This window comes from Cryptomeria japonica, chromosome 11 (assembly GCF_030272615.1).
Source record: "Cryptomeria japonica chromosome 11, Sugi_1.0, whole genome shotgun sequence".
NCBI lineage: Eukaryota > Viridiplantae > Streptophyta > Pinopsida > Cupressales > Cupressaceae > Cryptomeria > Cryptomeria japonica.
This window is the reverse complement of record NC_081415.1, coordinates 85801981-85822765: the sequence shown is the minus strand read 5'-3', so window position 1 is coordinate 85822765 and position 20785 is coordinate 85801981. Positions and strand designations below refer to the sequence as shown.

General features: G+C 40.8%; 1 protein-coding gene across 1 annotated transcript in view; it reads left to right on the top strand.

The window, feature by feature from the left end:
* The window catches only part of LOC131079328 (metal transporter Nramp3), a 106111-nt gene that overhangs the window by 37705 nt on the left and 47621 nt on the right, over positions 1-20785 (top strand). Inside the window, exons 7-10 of the mRNA XM_058017233.2 lie at positions 1906-2015; positions 2182-2363; positions 2509-2578; positions 3077-3250. Of these exons, the coding sequence (XP_057873216.2) occupies positions 1906-2015; positions 2182-2363; positions 2509-2578; positions 3077-3250 (536 nt within the window). The remainder of the gene's footprint in view (positions 1-1905; positions 2016-2181; positions 2364-2508; positions 2579-3076; positions 3251-20785) is intronic.

The following is a 20785-nucleotide window of genomic DNA, read 5'->3' as shown; positions in this document are numbered from 1 at the left end:
AAATTCACATCTTGAAGACTAGAGAAAGGATTGGTATTTTCAGCACAAGAAGGTGCATGGAAGGGTTTTTTCTCTTTATTGTGTTTTTTCCTTTTGGGATCTTGAGACCTTGCATCAAGATTAGATTCTATTGGTGATTGCCTAAGTGTAGTACATTGCTCGGAAAAGAGGCCACGAGTGTGGCAATGCAAGCATTTAAAAGGTAGAAGGTCTTAAGGTACTTGTTGCTTATGGATTCAATCCATAATCTTAATGGAAATGGATGCTAAGAGCCCTTTCTCTAGGTTGACCATGACACGAAACTCAAGCACAAGAGGCAATTTGAGGCTTAGGAGGAACCCAATCAAGGAATGCACCAATTGAGTTTCGAATGATCTCCATTGAAGGCTTATTCTAGAGGTGTAGTGAAAGAGTTGGTAGTTTGACCCTAATACAAACCTTCTTTAGGGCATCCTCTTGCAGGTCAAAGGAAGATTGCTAGTTTAAGAATAGGGCACTTGAGCCATGGAACCCGGGCCATCCTTTCATCTTGTGAAGATAACCGACAAGGAAAAACCCCTGCCATAGATAAGAAGCTCATATGAGCTTGAGAGTTTCTGAGCCAAGACAGTCTCAATCCATTTTTAAAGAGAAGCAAGCTTGGGTCAAAGGCCAACAAACCTGCCTATTAAGTCTATTGGAAAAAGTCCGTTGATGGAATGCACCACATTTTTTGGAGGGATCTCTATGAGGGGCACTGAAGCCTACTTTGAGACGAAATGAGATTGCTTAGAAGAGGGTGACAAGAGGGAGGAATTAGAGAGATGGACGACTTTGGGAGGGAGAAGGGAGTGCAAATGAGGGATGAAGGATCAAAGGGAAGAGGATTGGCAAAAAGGAAGAAGGCCATGGGGGCCAAGCTAGGGAACCCTAGTAGGAGAAGAATCAAACATCTCATGCAACCAATCATCATTCAGAAAACATTGTCAATTCTAATGTTTCAACCAAACAATATGGTAAAAATCTTATGTTAATTTATTTTTAGCTGTTAACTCTAAATTTGGAGTTAAGTAATGAGCATCATAATATTTCGAAAGTGGCATGTGGTCTCAGTTCTCCATAGTCTAGGTCCTTGGGCCAAGGATGAAATATTTTAATGCCTAATTTCACTGTATTTCAAACTTTTATGCATCATGATCATACTATCATACAATATTTGGAAAGTGGCACATGCTTGAGAGTCTCGAATCTTCATAGTCTAGGCCTTTGGGCTAGGCTACGAGGCTCTAAAGTGACAATCTAGACTTCAAAAACAAGAACTCGCTACATGATCTAGTTCTTGATCATTATAAAATAACTGCCAACATCCTGATCCAATGCATCTACAGTACAACTAAAATATTCACTATGTTGACCATGATTTTGTCAGTGCTTGAAGTGGTAAAGAGTTTATGTGACAAAATCTGGGCTGATTTCATGGTTAATGCAAAGGTCTGAAATTGATAGATTTGTTCAATATGTTTGTCTCTCCTAAAAACTTCTGGATTTGGAGGCCATGTTGAATCTTGTTACAATTTTAGTGCTTAACAAATAAGAATAGAGCTGTTGTTATCAATGTGTCACAAACTTCATAATCTCTCATCTTGGAGAACATATGTGAAAAAAGCTTAATAATTCATGATCTGCATGGTGTCATTGCTAAAAAATTTATGTTAAAAGGCTTGTGAAAATGTGATTAGCTTTTGTAATGATTATATACGTCTTTAGTTCTAGGTTTTAAAAGCCACATGTCTTTGATAATTTAGTATGTACCTTCATTTGAAATCTTATGTACTTCATGATGAGAATCAAATCATCACTTAATCAAATTTAGAATCTACATTAGTAACAATTCTTTTCTCCTTGTTGGGGATTCTGTTTTCCCAGTGATTGGAACTGCATTTGCCCTGAATATGCTTTTCCGCATCCCTGTATGGTGTGGAGTTCTTCTTACAGGATTCAGTACACTGTTTCTTCTTGCTTTGCAGCAATATGGGGTAGCTCTTAATCCCTGTACATTGTTATCAATTATCATTAGAATTTATACTCTATTTGCTTGATCAATAGTTTGACTTGACCATAAAAAATTTACATTAAGAGGCTGACTTTTTTCCTCAACATGGTTATAAATCATAATATTTTTATCTGGTTACATGTTTGCAGGTGCGTAAACTTGAGTTTTTTATAGCATTTCTAGTGTTTACTATAGCCATTTGCTTCTTCTTAGAGTTAGGTTATTCAAAGCCTAAATCCACAGAAGTTTTAAAAGGATTATTCATTCCAAAGTTGAACGGCAATGGGGCAACTGGACATGCAATATCTCTTGTTGGAGCGATGGTCATGCCGTAAGTCATAGTTCAAGTAGAGTGTTCAGTTTATTACAATGAATTTTTAAATTTGTTGAATGAATAACAGTAATGGATCTTTTACTATTTAGAACATAATAGGAATGCTTGACAGCACTCAACTATTGGGCATTTTATGTTGCAGACACAATCTTTTCCTTCATTCTGCGTTGGTACTATCAAGGAAAATTCCTCGCTCTGTTCATGGCATCAAAGTGAGTTCATTTTATGACTTGCTTTATGTCCAATGAAAAATAATATTTGTATTTACCTGTAAATTGTTTTTGGGTGAACTCTAGGAATTTCCAGTTTTGATAGTCATATTTTAATATGTTTTACCTTAGTATGCTTTAGTCTCAATGATTTTTAATGTGTTTTGAGACACTCAAATGATACAAACTACCTAAGAAATAGTAAGTTGAAGAGTATTAACACAGAATTGTATAACTGACCAAAGCTGCCTTGTATTACAATGGTGCTGGTATGTACTTTTATATTATTCTAAGTTCACTAACATAAGGTTCTTGGCTTATACAACTTGTTTATAAATTTCTTAGCTTATTTGGAATTGTGACTTCAATACCAAAGGTGAGAGACATTTAATTCATAATTTAAATCTGTGAAAAGGAAAATGGGTATAAAGAAGAATTTTCATTAGATTTTATTTTCCACTGTTTTTCTGTTCATTTTCTAATGATTGAAATAACTGGCAGGAGGCATGCAGGTTTTATCTTATTGAGAGTGCATTCGCTTTGACTGTGGCATTTTTGATCAATGTATCTGTTATTTCTTTAAGTGGGGCTGTCTGCAGTTCTTCAACCTTGGCTCTAAATGACAAGAAGAGCTGTGAAAACTTAGATCTCAATGAAGCATCCTTTCTGCTGAAGGTATAATTGTTTCTATTGATGACTAAAATATTCTTTAATGTGTTATAAATTTTTGGTAAAGTTATTCTCTTATGACTGGCTACTAACACATGGTTGAAGAAAATATAAGTACTCTTTAAGGGGTTATATTTCAGTAGGTGATGGAATGTTCTTCCACTAAAGTTGTCGAATCATATTTTTCTTGAATATTTTATGATTATTAAACGTTTCGAATTTCAATCCAACATATTCACAATCCATCAATCTTTTGGTGTCTTCTCCCTGTTTTCTGTTAGCATTCCTAACATTCCTGATTACTGTAATATCCCTTGACTAATCTGACCTCAAGTTGCTGATTAAACCCTCAAGGAATATTGTCGAACACTTTGCATACAATGTCTGAACTTGCTGTTATGAGTTTCTGTTTGTATTGTATGCTGTAATTGATGTTTTTGAATTCCTCTAACCATGAAAGATTGACTAACAATGTCATTGAAATGATATGCCAACTGATTTTGACTTCTAACGTGCATATAAGTGACTAAAAATAATAACTACAGCTGCTTGACAAGTCATCAAACACTTGGCATGCAAACTAGAAATTATATGGCAGCAGCATAATGAAGTCTTTTATTAATTATTCTCACACCAAATAATTACAAAAATATAGCATGTAATTCCCAAACTTATGACAGCAAAATTAGAGAACTTGGTATGTAAAATGCCTACTACAATTGATGGTCTCCACTCTACAATGTATATAATCTGCCAATTAAACACGTCCTTGTTGTAGCTGTATACAATCTGCCAATCTAATTCTTGATTTCCTGATGTATAATGGCAGCCAATATGAATCTCCAAGACTGCTGTAGATATACCTTCCAATCCTTCAAACCCTAGATGAAATCTCCCACCCGTTAGCACAAATTGGACTCCTAGATGAAGCCCACAATCAGGTAATAATCTCAGCTGGTATCTCACAGCTTCAAAATTGCACAAACACTGAAAAGTCTTCGTTCTCCAATGCTGGAAATGACTGAAACCCTTGTGTATTTCTACACAGCTCTCATATCAAAAAGAACAAGTTTATAATATTCAAGAATGAAATCTAATTTCTTTTTGAGTCATTTTTATATCCTCTCAACTCTTAAATTGAAATGACCACCCCTATTTTCATTTTGAAAGAGACTTGCAAACTACTATGTGATATCAATTAAATTGCTTAATAATCAACATGGCATTTTATCAAACACTTGACAAACGTACAACAATATATGCAAAAACCCGAAACTTCTTATTTGTTGTTAAATACCGATTTGCAATATCAATGTGCACATTCAATTGCCTTATGGGCTGCGACAATGATTCAGGTTTGTATTCAACAATTACAATGCTTAGCTATGAAAATATGATAGAAAAAACCTGGAATTGAATGTTGTAGTGGTCTGCAGATGTAATGGTAGCCTTCCAAACTTCTAATCAGCAGGAAAAACAAGTAAACTTCATACCAACATTGTTCATGCACTATAGCAGCACTATTCATGGTACTGTAGCATTTTTACTATTCACGTGGCACTGTAGCAAAAACACTATTCATGCGGTACTGTAGCAAAAACACTATTCACGCGGTACTGTAGCAAAATCACTATCTTCAAATCTGCACTTTCAAACCCCTGTAAAAACTTCATGCGAGAGCACCAGATGAAGCCCAATGTGTTTCCTGAATGAAAACACCATTAATCCTCCTGACTGTGTCTTTCAACAGTGTAGAGAATGCTAGCAAAGAGGGATTCCGTCCTCCAAGCCCAATAATCAGATCTCTACGAAATCCAACAGCATAACATTAATCTCATCCAAGCATACCCCAAAAGAGAGCTCTCAACCTCAATTTATATCTTCTTCCTGGATGCAAACACTTCATTTCCTAAATGTGGGATAATACATTTGAGAATAAAATATTATTTCCCACAATGTACACATTAAAGGGAACTTTTAATATTTTAAACATTACTTTATATTTCCAACCTTATAATATAACGATAAAGTTAAATATTTAATTTAACTTTACACTTTATCGTTAAATATTAAAACATTGTTGATAATCCCTTTCAATCATTGTCGCCTTCAAATATTTTTTATTGATAATCATGCCAACCAGGGAAACACTAAAAATTTCAAGTCACTGCTTGGAGACTAACTTACTATAAATAGTAAGTGTCTAGAAAACCTGTCAGAGCAGCACTGATTGGCCTGAAACTAAAAACACCTAGGCCAAAACACCTCAGGATCCCACCAATGTCCTTGTTAGCCTTCGGGATCGTGTCAGAATAGGCTAACGACACCCCATATCATGTTGCGCTAAAAAGGGGACATTACAGTCCGCCCCCCTTGAAATTGCTTGTCCTCAAGCAAATTCGGTCCTAAATGTTGCAATACCTGCTCATTCTCCCATGTAGCATCCTCATCTGGCAGGTCTCTCCATTTCACCAAGTATTCTTAACGATTCTGTTCCTGAGTGTCCTTTCCCTGACATCCAGAATAGCTTCGGGTACTAACACAAGCTTCCCCTCCTCATCCAAAGGGGGTAAATCTGCAGAAGGCACTACACTCTGACCAATGGCTTTCTTAAGCCTAGACACATGAAACACATTGTGCACCCGACTGCCCTCTGGAAGCTCAAGCTCATAGGCGACTTCGCCCACTCTGCGAATCACCCTGTAGGGACCATAAAATCTAGGCTTCAACTTTTCAGCTCCGCTCTTCTTGAATGATGACTGTCTATATGGTTGTAGCCTCAAGTAAACCATATCCCCTACCTCGAAATTGCGCTCTATTCGGTGCTGATCAGCGTACAATTTCTGTTGATTCTGGGCCTGTTGTATATTCTCCTTGAGCACTTTCAAGATGTCCTGACTATCCTGCAATAAGTTTTTGGCTTTGGGCACTCTGCTATCCCCCAAAACTAAATCCATGAAGCTAGGTGCGTCATAACCATAGAGTGCCATGAAAGGAGTCATCCTGATGGACATATGATAAGTGGTGTTATAACAATACTCTCCCATATGCAACCATTTGACCCAAGCCTTTTGTTGTGCAGTTACATAGTTCCTCAAATATCCCTCCACCCATTTATTCACAATCTCTATTTGCCCATTTGTCTACAGATGATAACTAGTGCTAGGTGTAAGATCTGTACCACACAACCTAAACAACTCCTGCCAAAAAACACTCATAAACTTACTATCCCGATCACTGACAATGAATCTGGGCAACCCATGTAACCTGACTATCTCTCTAAAGAAAAGATCTGCCACCTATGCTGCTGTGTAAATGGACGGAATAGCAAAGAAGTGAGCGAACTTCGTCAAGCGGTCCACCACCACATAGATGCAATTCCTTCCCTGCACTCGTGGTAAACCAGTGATGAAGTCCATCGAAATACTTTCCCATTTCCTATCAGGAAAGGGCAAGGGCTGTAATAAACCTGCAGGAAATGTGTGCTCTCCCTTATTCTGTTGACAAACCGCACACTCCCTGACATACCTCTGAACATCATCCTTGAGCCCTCTCCATGAGAACCGCTCTCGGATCTGCCTGTAGGTCTTGAAGATCCCCGGATGCCCAGCTGTGGGTGCATCATGAAATGCCTTCAGTATCACCTCTCTCAAATGTGATGACGGAATCAAATAAACCCTGTCCTGAACTCTGATCAATCCATCTATCACCTCATAGCGATCATCCTGTATAGTACCTGAAATCAATCTAGAAGCCCAAGCATCTCCGACATACTCTGCTATAATCCGATCTCTCCAATCTCCTGAAATCTCTGCCAGAGCACATAAGTGAGGTCTCCGAGATAAGGCATCAGCCACCACGTTTTTCTTACCTTTGACAAACTCTATGTCAAAGTCATAAGCCTGCAATTTAGTAACCCATTTCTGTTGCCGGTCATTAAGATCACGCTAGTTCATGAAGTATTTAATACTGTTGTGATCAGTTTTGATCACAAAACGCCCACCTACCAAATATGATCGGAATTTGGCCAATGCATGCATTATGGCCAACATCTCCCGGTCATAGACAGAATAACTCCTCTCAACTCCCCGGAGCTTCCTACTCTCGAATGCAATGGGATGCTTCTCCTGCATCAATATTGCTCCAATCCCATCACCCGATGCATCACAATGAAGCTCAAAAGGCTTCGTGAAATCTGGTAGAGCTAGAACTGGACATGAAGACATTACTTGCTTGAAATGCTCAAAACACCTCTGTGTTGCCCTTGTCCACACGAAGGCCCCCTTCTTGGTGAGATCTGTCAAAGGCGCTGCCGTCTGTGAAAAACCCTTAACAACCCTTTTGTAGAATCCGCAAAGACCAAAGAATCCCTTAAGCTGTGCGAGGTTCATAGGAGTAGGCCAATCAACTATAGCTCTAATCTTTTCAGGGTCTACTCGAACTCCATCTGCACTAATAATATGCCCAAGGTATAGTAATTCTGTCATACCAAACTGACACTTAGACTCCTTGGCATACAAAGACTCTCTCTCTAGGATAGATAATACCTCCTCCAAATGCTGTGAATGTTCCTCCCAGGTCTTACTGAAGACCAAGATGTCATTAAAGAAGATCAAGACAAAGCTCCTCAACTGCTCCCTAAATACCTGGTTCATACAACTTTGAAATGTAGCGGGTGCATTGGTTAGTCCAAATGGCATAACCATAAACTCAAAGTGGCCATAGTGACATCGGAAGGCAGTTTTCTCAATGTCCTCTGCCCTCATCCTGACCTGATGGTATCCAGACTGTAAGTCTATTTGGTGAAAACGCATGCTCCATGCAATTCATCAATCAACTCATCAATCCGAGGAATGGGATATCTGTTTTTTATTGTTTTCTTATTCAATGCCCTATAATCGATGCACATGCGCATTTTCCCATCCTTCTTCTTTACCAGAACTACAGCTGAAGCAAAGGGGCTTTTGCTAGGCCTGATGTGCCCCATTTCCAACAACTCCTTAATTGCCTTCTCTATCTCATCTTTATGTTTCTTAGGATGACGATAGGGAGTGATCACTGGTTTGGCTCCCTCCTCGAGCTCAATAACATGCTCTGCACCCCTGTCAGGAGGGACCCCGTGAGGAATATCACTGAATACCTTGGCATGTCTGTCAAGAATCTCCTGTATATCTGGTGGATGACTCTTCACCTGAGGCTCCGGTGAAGATGGCATAACTAAGCACTTTGTTGCCCACTCTATGTCATTATGCCGAAAAAGTCTCTCCATTCTCCTCAAAGAGACTTCCCTGCAACTCCCATCTGAAAGTCCCCTGAGAACAACAGTCCTACCCTCATGCTGAAACCTCATTTCCAACTTCGCTAGGTTGAAAGTGAACTCAACCAGCGATGCCATCCATGTCATACCGAGGATGACGTCGTAATCTCCCATGTCCACAACATAGAAATCATCCTCCAACTCATAGCCATCTCGAAATCTAATGTGAAGATTTGAAACCTTCTGAACACATAATAGCTTTTGGCCTTTAGCCACCATGACTCTAAAACCATCATGCTCCTCTATCTGTAAGCCTCTCTTGGCTACCAACTGTGTATCTATAAAGTTATGTGTAGCCCCAGTGTCAATGAGAGATATCACTTTCTGCCCCTGGATAGTACCCGTAACCTTAAATGTGATTGCCTTTCGGGCCCCTGTCAAGCGTGCCAACGATCTATCATCCTTAGGAATGCTGCTCTCCTCTATCGTGTTACCCTCATCTGAATCAGAGTGCTGATCCTCCCCCTCTGACTTTGACTCCTTTGCTGAAAAATACTCCGTTTGATTTGCCTTAGCCTTGAGAGGGCATTTATGAGATAAGTCCCAAGGCTCTCTACACTGGAAGCACAGTTTCTTCTTTCGAAGTTCATTCAAGGTTTCACTGTCTAGTCCTTTTGATCCTTCTTTGGGTTTGTTATACTCTTTCTGAAATGGTTTTTTGTCTTTGTCCTTGCGGTAGGAAGAATCTGTTGAATGGTATTTTCCTTTGTATACCGAAGGGGCTAAATCTCGTGCCTTTTTAGTTGCTTCTGCTAAGGTGAGTGGATCATGTCCCTTCACCCAACCACGTAATGGATCAGCAAGCCCATCACAAAATAACACCACCAATCTCCTAGGAGAGATATCAGTAACAAGTACAGACAAACACTGAAACTCGACGATGTAAGCATCCACAGAACCTGACTGTTTTAACTGTGCTAGCTCCTTGAAATGTAACTCGGGATCCCTAGTGTCAAATCTCTCAATCAATCTTTCTGTGAATTTGTCATAGGATGTAATCTGATTATGCCCCAGAGCCACCATGCCATGATGCCACCATTCATGCGCAACGCTGTCCAAATGCATAGCCGCATACTTGATAGCCTCCTCCTCAGGCATAGGATTTAGCTGCAAGTATTTATCTACCTTTTGCACCCAAGCTCGTGCAGTCATCTTCCCTGAAGCATCATAATAAGGCAAGGAAAGTTTTCCAACTTTCTTTCTTAGCTCAAAATTCTGATTCCTCCCTCCTGCTCTAGGCATATGTCTCATCCTCAGATCCATATAATCTCTGAGGGAAATATCTGCCTGAAACTCGGGTCCACTGGCCTCCCAGTCCCTCTTGAACTAACCCTGTAACTCAGTAATCTGCGGTTCGTTCACTGGTTGAACCGGATCCCTAGGTGGGAAGGTGGGTAGAAGAGGTCTCGAGCTCGCTATTCGAGCTGGGCGTGCAACGTGTCTAAAGTTATCCACCTCATTCCCATTGTTGCCATGTCCATTATTACCATTAATGTTATTCTCAGGGCCATTGTTGTTGCCTCGGCCTCCATTATTATCATTGCCCCTATTGTTATCGTTTCCCCCATTGTTATTGTTTCCATTGTTGGCATCACCTGGATTAATATTGACGCCCATCTGTCTAGCCATAAGCTGCAACATCATGTCCATTCGCCTATTCTGCTCCTGCTGCATATGCTGCCCTTGCTCTAACGTACCCAGTAACTGTCTGAACATTACCTCCCCCTGATCTGGACCGGTATTCCTATCATCTCGGTCACCCATACTGCTGTCTTGATCAAAGAATATCTCCTCTATGTCTGTATGACTGGATTCTATGTCCACCTGCACGGATGAACTAGACTGCTCGCTTTGTGAGTTCAAATTTCTGTTTTGTCTTGCTTTGGTATGGCGGAAGTTATAAGGCCCCTGTTGCATGCTTAAACATACATGCTTAGCATGTTTTTTAACTCATTAATTTCTGATTTTAGTGTTTTGATGTTTTGTCAAACATTTTTCCCTCTATCCGGCTGTTCCAAAGTCTCTGTAAGACCTCCACAGGATGGCAGGACTTATAGCTCTGATACCACTGAAATGACCACCCCTATTTTCATTTTGAAAGAGACTTGCAAACTACTATGTGATATCAATTAAATTGCTTAATAATCAACATGGCATTTTATCAAACACTTGACAAACATACAACAATATATGCAAAAACCCGAAACTTCTTATTTGTTGTTAAATACTGATTTGCAATATCAATGTGCACATTCAACTGCCTTATGGGCTGCGACAATGATTCAGGTTTGTATTCAACAATTACAATGCTTAGTTATGAAAATATGATAGAAAAAACCTGGAATTGAATGTTGTAGTGGCCTGCAGATGTAATGGTAGCCTTCCAAACTTCTAATCAGCAGGAAAAACAAGTAAACTTCATACCAACATTGTTCATGCACTATAGCAGCACTATTCATGGTACTGTAGCATTTTTACTATTCACGTGGCACTGTAGCAAAAACACTATTCACGTGGCACTGTAGCAAAACACTATTCATGCGGTACTGTATCAAAAACACTATTCACGCGGTACTGTAGCAAAATCACTATCTTCAAATTTGCACTTTCAAACCCCTGTAAAAACTTCATGCGAGAGCACCAGATGAAGCCCAATGTGTTTCCTGAATGAAAACACCATTAATCCTCTTGACTGTGTCTTTCAACAGTGAAGAGAATGCTACCAAAGAGGGATTACGTCCTCCAAGCCCAATAATCAGATCTCTACGATGAAAGATCCCTGATAGATCTTTGCTGTTAACCTGCTGTAATTTTTTTATTTTTAATTTTGTTTTCCTGTTTATTTAAGTTTTTCTTACAGAACTAGACAGAAGTGCAGAAAGGGTTGTTTGTTTTTGTGTTTTTGATTGTTTAATAGCATAGGAAGGAATAGATAACAGCAAATATGAAGCAATACTGAAATAAATGAGGTATATAGCAAAAGTCAGAATTATTGCAAATCGTACCAGGCAGATTTGTCTGAATTACAAAGCCAAACAATGAATCCAATGTATTTCCCAAGCTCTCATACAAATTCAAAGTCACACTGGAAGATGAAGAATGTTCTCCAACCCCACATACACTGGAAGTGATTACAAGCAATACCCTATACACCACGTGGTGTATTTGCTGCAAATGGCATTCCTCCAGCTGCAATGAACCACGTCTCCACTGGAAAGATGGTAGGCCACGCTGAAACCCTACTGAGAATTGATGCCTCTGTCGTTAATCACCACACACAATGCCTTATAAGTCCGGTGCCAAAGATTGCTGAGGGCTACGTCCCAGCCAATCCTAATCCTGGGGTTTGCGTCCCAGTCTAGAAATCGCTCTCCAGAGCAAATTCATACAAGTTGTCAAATATGCAAAAGATCATGATAGAATGAAGCTCCTATCCCCTTATAACCCCTCTCAATTGCAAATCGAACCCTAATTGTCTCCAAGTGGCATGGTCTAGTGGAAATGTTATAATTTCTTATTTTAAAGTGGTCATGTTACTAGAAAATGACCTTTTTCCTCATAGACAGAAATCCGCTCACTGAATTGCCCTGAGACCAAAGAGAAAGATTTAAAGAATTTCAAGATCTTTCCAACGAGCTATCACACAATAGGGTGCGCATCCAGATGAGGCCAAAAATCCCCTTATTACTCCAAAATGGCTAACAACTTAGCCTTATTTAATTATTAAACGCTAACTTAGGAAATATTAAAAATATAACCCAAATAGCCATAAAATGCCCAACTGACATTACAAACCCTAAAATCATCCTGTCACCTGTCTGTGACTGAAGTCGGAAATCAAGGATTCACTGGTAGTCTCATCCCTAAAATCTAGGGATGCTCCTAAAATTTAGGAAACAAGCCCAATCTCTCTGAAACTGAACCCAAAGAGGCATCTCATGGAGACCCAACCTTGGGCATGATCAAACCTCCTAAAAAGTAGGAACTGCCTCCTAAAAACAAGGAATGTCTCCCAACTGATCAATAACTGCTAGAACACCAAGTCTCCAACACTGAATAACCATACCGGGTCTCTGTCCAACCCTGTCAGCCTACAAGACCCCATAATAAGCTGACTCACACGTCTCTGCTAGACTGAGCTAGAGTGGGGACATGACAGTCCTCCCCTCTCGGAGATGCTTGCCCACAAGCAACTGTAATGCTGGATGCTGTAAAATGCTCTCACCTTCCCAAGTGGCATCCTCTATGGGAAGATCTCTCCATCGAACCAAATACTCTCGAATCACCCGGCTTCTCAGCCGTCGTTCCCTCACCTCAAGAATCTGATCAGGAACCAAAATCAATTTACCCTCCTCATCCATAGGAGGTAACTCGGGTGAAACTGTAATATGCTGTCCAAGGGCCTTTTTCAGGCAAGATACATGAAATACATTATGAATCCTGCTGCCAGGTGGTAACTCAACCTCATATGCAACCTCTCCCACTCGCCTGAGTACCCTGTATGGACCATAAAAATGTGGTTTGAGCTTCTCAGCTCCCCCCCTTTTTAGGGTGCTCTGTCGATATGGTTGTAAGCGCAGAAAGACCATATCATCCACCTCAAATGCTCTCTCAATCCTGTGCCTGTCTGCGTACATCTTTTGCTGATTTTGGGCCTGATGTAAATTCTCCCTGAGAGATCTCATGACATCCTGGTTCTCCTGTAACCAATCCTGAGCCAAAGGAACTCTACTATCACTAATTGCCAAATCAGTGAAAGATAATGCCTCATATCCATAGAGAGCTCTGAAAGGCATCATGCCAATGGACATATGGTGAGTGGTATTATAACAATACTCGCCCAAATACAACCAACGTACCCATGCTTTTTGTTGCCCTGACACATAGTTACGCAAATATCCCTCAACCCACTTGTTGACTATCTCGGTCTGTCCATCAGTTTGAGGGTGGTAACTAGTACTAGGTGTCAACTCAGTGCCTGTAAGCCTGAAAAGTTCTTGCCAAAAGGAACTCATGAACCTGCTGTCCCTGTCACTCACAATGGTCTTGGGAAGACCATGGAGTCTAAATACCTCCCTGAAAAATAACTCAGCCACCTGTGATGCTGTGAAATCCAGTGCAATGGGAAAGAAGTGGGCATACTTTGTTAGCCTATCCACAACAACATAAATACAATCTTTCCCCTGAACCCGAGGAAGACCTGTAATGAAATCCATTGAGATCCCTGTCCACTTCTGTTCCGGTATAGGTAAGGGTTGCAACAACCCCGCTGGGTAGGTATGCTCTGACTTGTTCTGCTGACAAGTCATACACTCACGGACATGGCGTAAAACATCATCTTTGAGACCCTTCCAAGAGAATCTCTCACGAACTGCCCTGTAAGTCTTACCATATCCTGGATGTCCTGCTGTAGGAGTATCATGGAGAGCATGCAAAATTTGTTCCTTCAACTGAGAACTCGGAACAAGATAAACCCTACCCTTGTAGTAGATAATATCATCTACCACACTATATCTGTCATCCACTATCAAACCATCCATGATCTCACAAGCATGCTGATCCTTGGAATACTCAACTAAGAGTTGAGCCTTCCAATCTGCTGAAATCTCGCTCAATGAGCAAAGGGCAGCCAATGAAGGTTTCCTAGAGAGTGCATCAGCCACAGTATTATTCTTCCCCTTTATGAATTCGATATCGAAGTCATAAGCCTGAATTTTGCTAATCCATTTTTGTTGTCTATCATTAAGCTCTGTTTGATTTAGGAAGTATTTCAGACTGTTGTGATCAGTTCTTACCACAAATTTGCTGCCAACAAGATACTGTCTGAATTTGGCTAACGCATGCATGATAGCCAACATTTCCTTGTCGTAGGTAGAGTACAACCTCTCATTATTTTGCAACTTTCTGCTCTCATAGGCAATGGGATGTTTGTTCTGCATCAACACGGCTCCTATACCAAATCCTGAGGCATCACACTCTAGAACAAAGGGCTGCGAGAAATCAGGTAGTGCCAAGACAGGACAAGTGCTCATCACCTCCTTGAGTCTATCAAAGACCCCCTGCGCTTGTTCTGTCCATCTGAAGGCCCCCTTTTTTGTAAGATCTGTCAAAGGTGCCGCCAACTGAGAGAACCCCTTCACAAATCTCCTATAATAAGCACACAATCCAAGGAATCCACATAACTCCGTAATGTTCTGAGGGACGGGCCAATTCTGAATTGCCTGAATCTTCTCCTCATGCACCTTCACTCCATCAGCACTGATCACATGTCCCAAATATAACACCTCCCTCAATCCAAACTCACATTTGGAAAGCTTAGCAAATAGAGACTGATCCTCCATTATGCCAAGTACCTCCTCAAGATGTCTGAGATGATCCTCCCAAGTACAACTGTAAATCAATATATCATCAAAGAACACTAGAACCGACTTCCTCAACTGCTTGTTGAAGATATGGTTCATTCAGGACTGGAAAGTAGCTGGTGCATTGGTAAGGCCAAAAGGCATTACCAGGAACTCATAATGCCCATAGTGACAACGGAAAGCAGTCTTGTGTACATCCTCAGCGCGTACACGAATCTGATGGTAGCCTGAACGAAGATCAATCTTAGAGAAATAGACAGCCCCATGTAACTCATCCAACAACTCATCTATGCGCGGAATAGGATATCTGTTTTTTATTGTCTTCTTGTTCAAGGCTCTATAATCAATACACATCCGTAGAGTCCCATCCTTCTTCTTAACCAACACTACGGAAGAAGCAAACGGGCTAGAACTCGGTCGAATGAAACCCATATCTAATAGTTCATGAATTGTCTTCTCAATTTCATCCTTATAAGCTCTAGGATGACGATATGGGGTAGTAATCACTGGCTTTGCTCCCTCCTCCAACTCTATACCATGCTCAAAACCTCTATCTGGTGGCACTCCAGGAGGTATATCACCAAATACTCTACCATGGCGATCCATCACTGACTGAATGTCCACATGAAACACACGGCCATCCTGGGGTGTGGGTGTTTTGGACTTAACCAAACAATGCGTAGCCCAGAGTACATCATTATGCCTGAGGATAGTCTCCATCCTGCGAGAAGTCACTTCCCTAGGTCCACCATCTGAAGCTGCCCTCAAAATCACTTTCTTCCCTCCAGACAGAAACTCCAACTGCATACGTTGGTGATCAATAATGTAACGCCCAATACCCTGTAACCACTGCATGCCCAAAACCACATCATAATCCTCTATAGGAAGCACATAAAAATCATCAGTCAAAGTATAATTCCCCATCTGAATACTAAGCTGTGGAATCCGTTTGGTGCAACCCAAAACTGCACCATCTGCCACCTTCACTCCAAAACCACCAAACTCCTCATACTGCAAGCCACGCCTCTCAACTAATTTCTGATCAATAAAGTTATGCGTAGCACCTGTGTCTACCAAGCTGGTGACCCGCTTACCCTTAAGTGTACCTTTCAACCGGAAGGCATGAAACTTAGGATAACTGGAGAGAGTAGCCATAGCTACTTTGGCTGACGCCAACGGCTCAGGGATGTCTAGCTCCAACTGTGTCTGAACCTGCTCAACATCCTCTGTATCCTCCTCAATATCAGTATCAAGAACCTCCTCATCTCCTAACTCAGAAGTCACCTCAATCAAATGAACCTTTCCTTTACCCATGCAACGGTGTCCTGGTTCCCAAGGTTCCTTGCAGGAAAAACATAACTTTTTCCTCCTCAATTCATTCCTCGTTTCCTGATTCATCCAAGGGGTTTTCGCTGAAGTCCCTTCTTTGTTCTGGGACGTATTGGCCTTCTGTGCAGGCCGTGAATCTCTAAATGGTTTCTTATCTGCCTGATAAGAAGTGGGAACAGTATCTAGTCTCAATGTCACCTCAATAGCCTCCTTAAGAGTTGCTGGTTGGAAAGCACGCACTAGTCCCTTTAGCCTATCCTGCAAGCCCTCAGTGAACAACATCACACTACGTCTCTGGGGCATATCCGGTACCATCACTGCAATACGTTGGAACTCATTAATATAGGCTTCTGCATGACCGGTTTGTCTAAGGTGAGCCAACTTCCTGTAATAAAGTTCTGTATCCTTACGGTCAAACCGTGCAATGAGACGCTCAGTGAACTCAGTATAGGAGTGAACTAAGGTGTGATCCTGGGTGACCAATCCATGGTGCCACCAATCATAGGCAATCCCCTCTAAATGCAATACAGCAAACTGAATAGCCTCACGCTCAGGCATGGGCCTCAATGAAAGATATATGTCCAGCTTGTGGACCCACGCCCGTGCGCTAGTGTCTCCTGTGCCATTATATGGGGCCAATGTAATCTTCCCAGTAGCTCTATTCAAATCATAATTCTGCTGCTGCTGGTGTGGTCTATTACCACGATCTCCCCTGAACCTGGTTGTATCTCTACGCTGTGCACAATACTGGGGAAGAGGGAAAACGTCCCTAACCTCAGGGGGTAGAGCTCTCCACTCAGCTGTGGCTGCTAAAACTGACTCCTGGAACCCAACCTCCGGTGGTTCCACTTGTGCTGGTTGTTCACCTGGTATGAACTGAGGAAGCAATGGCCTATTCGTAGTAGGTGTACGATGGCGGTGCCTCCTGCTGGAATGATGGGAACTCCCAACTGAAGATTGGGACTGATGGCTGCGGTGACTACCAGCCACTGAAGGTGACCTACCACGCCTACCTCTGTGTCCATCCATATCCAAACGATCCAAGGTATCTTGTAACCTATCTAATGCCTGGACGATCCTGGGCTGAGTAGTGATAAGAGTCCTCATCATCTCTCTCTCTTCCTCATCCTGATTTCTTCTGTCGCCCACCTGTTCCTCAGCCATGACTGGATTCTGTTCTATCCCAAACTCACGCTCGTACTGAGCTCTTCTGCGTGTGTAATACCTATTTATATCCGCTCTACTCGAATGCATAGAAATAAAGTCTGATTAACCCCACAGGCTGGCAGAATACATGGCTCTGATACCACTGAAAGATCCCTGATAGATCTTTGCTGTTAACCTGCTGTAATTTTTTTATTTTTAATTTTGTTTTCCTGTTTATTTAAGTTTTTCTTACAGAACTAGACAGAAGTGCAGAAAGGGTTGTTTGTTTTTGTGTTTTTGATTGTTTAATAGCATAGGAAGGAATAGATAACAGCAAATATGAAGCAATACTGAAATAAATGAGGTATATAGCAAAAGTCAGAATTATTGCAAATCGTACCAGGCAGATTTGTCTGAATTACAAAGCCAAACAATGAATCCAATGTATTTCCCAAGCTCTCATACAAATTCAAAGTCACACTGGAAGATGAAGAATGTTCTCCAACCCCACATACACTGGAAGTGATTACAAGCAATACCCTATACACCACGTGGTGTATTTGCTGCAAATGGCATTCCTCCAGCTGCAATGAACCACGTCTCCACTGGAAAGATGGTAGGCCACGCTGAAACCCTACTGAGAATTGATGCCTCTGTCGTTAATCACCACACACAATGCCTTATAAGTCCGGTGCCAAAGATTGCTGAGGGCTACGTCCCAGCCAATCCTAATCCTGGGGTTTGCGTCCCAGTCTAGAAATCGCTCTCCAGAGCAAATTCATACAAGTTGTCAAATATGCAAAAGATCATGATAGAATGAAGCTCCTATCCCCTTATAACCCCTCTCAATTGCAAATCGAACCCTAATTGTCTCCAAGTGGCATGGTCTAGTGGAAATGTTATAATTTCTTATTTTAAAGTGGTCATGTTACTAGAAAATGACCTTTTTCCTCATAGACAGAAATCCGCTCACTGAATTGCCCTGAGACCAAAGAGAAAGATTTAAAGAATTTCAAGATCTTTCCAACGAGCTATCACACAATAGGGTGCGCATCCAGATGAGGCCAAAAATCCCCTTATTACTCCAAAATGGCTAACAACTTAGCCTTATTTAATTATTAAACGCTAACTTAGGAAATATTAAAAATATAACCCAAATAGCCATAAAATGCCCAACTGACATTACAAACCCTAAAATCATCCTGTCACCTGTCTGTGACTGAAGTCGGAAATCAAGGATTCACTGGTAGTCTCATCCCTAAAATCTAGGGATGCTCCTAAAATTTAGGAAACAAGCCCAATCTCTCTGAAACTGAACCCAAAGAGGCATCTCATGGAGACCCAACCTTGGGCATGATCAAACCTCCTAAAAAGTAGGAACTGCCTCCTAAAAACAAGGAATGTCTCCCAACTGATCAATAACTGCTAGAACACCAAGTCTCCAACACTGAATAACCATACCGGGTCTCTGTCCAACCCTGTCAGCCTACAAGACCCCATAATAAGCTGACTCACACGTCTCTGCTAGACTGAGCTAGAGTGGGGACATGACATACGAAATCCAACAGCATAACATTAATCTCATCCAAGCATACCCCAAAAGAGAGCTCTCAACCTCAATTTATATCTTCTTCCTGGATGCAAACACTTCATTTCCTAAATGTGGGATAATACATTTTAGAATAAAATATTATTTCCTACAATGTACACATTAAAGGGAACTTTTAATATTTTAAACATTACTTTATATTCCCAACCTTATAATATAACGATAAAGTTAAATATTTAATTTAACTTTACACTTTATCGTTAAATATTAAAACATTGTTGATAATCCCTTTAAATCATTGTCGCCTTCAAATATTTTTTACTGATAATTATGCCAACCAGGAAAACACTAAAAATTTCAAGTCACTGCTTGGAGACTAACTTACTATAAATAGTAAGTGTCTAGAAACCCTGTCAGAGCAGCACTGACTGGCCTGAAACTGAAAACACCTAGGCCAAAACACCTCAGGATCCCACCAATGTCCTTGTTAGCCTTCGGGACCGTGTCAGAATAGGCTAACGACACCCCATATCATGTTGCGCTAAAAAGGGGACATTACATAAATGCCTTTAATTCTCTTTTGAAATCCACTTTTAGGTTTTTCATAAAACTTTATAATAAGTTTTCAATCTTGGGCTCTCATATTCATGGATAATAAATGCACTTTAATATCATTTAAAATAATATATCTTGTGTGCATATTAACTTTATGAAATACTTTAATATTTTGGCCTACAAAATATAATCCATTAATTGCACTTTATAAATAATTATTAATAAAGTAATCACTTTATTAATAATTAAAATAACATAACTCCACAAATGATCATTATTTCTCAATTCTGTCTGAACTTGGGAGTTAACCATTATGTCCATTGTGCATACAACTGCCTTACTAAAAATAGTAAGGGTCCCTCTCTAACAACCACTTACTGTAAATAGTAAGTGTGTGAAACGGAGTCAAACGAAGGCCAAACTGAACCAAACGAAGAGCAATCTTGAACACTTCTAACCTTTGGAATGGGCATAAGCCTCCTGCATTGCCAATTGGGACCCTCTAACCGTCAGTCTTAGCCTACAAGGGCCAATAATAGGCTAATCCAATCATAAACCATATCATCCCAAAAAGGGGACATTAAAATCCGCCCTCCCTTAAATTGCTTGTCCCCAAGCAATCTCAGAAACAAAATAACATGCTAGTCCACCCGGGTCCCAAGGGAAGTACTGTGTAATGTCCCTGCTGATACCAACTAGCTCCAGTAACACCAACATCAGAATAACTGATAGTACCTGCCAAACCAAATCAATACCAACAACTAGTGTTGCAGGAGGAGACAACTCAAAGGGAAGTAACTTAGAAAGATGAAAAAGTTTACTTCCCAAAATTCTCAAGGTGAACTGTCATACACACTATCTAACACATGGGCAATTGAACTATGCATTCGGAAGGGGTCATGCACATGAGGATCAAAAGTAAAACTATAAGTACTCCTCACTGTGTAAACACCTGAAAACTCCTCAATGAGCTCTGTCTGAAATTCTGATCCATTAGAAGGATCCCAAACTCTGAACAGAACCCTGCCAAGAAGATCCTTAGACTTTTGCTGCTCAACTCTGATCTCATCTTCACCATGCCATAAGTGGTGAAGCCGACCTATGAAACTCATACAAACTGTAGTGCCACCCCTGTCAACACCTGGATCCCAATATAAACAGAACTCACATCCATTCATCATGAGGAGGTAAGAATATCTGGAAGTATTTGCTATGCAACATCTCTCCACAACCTCTGCTAAGCTCTTATGGATGTGATACCCACACGTGCCATCATGTCCACT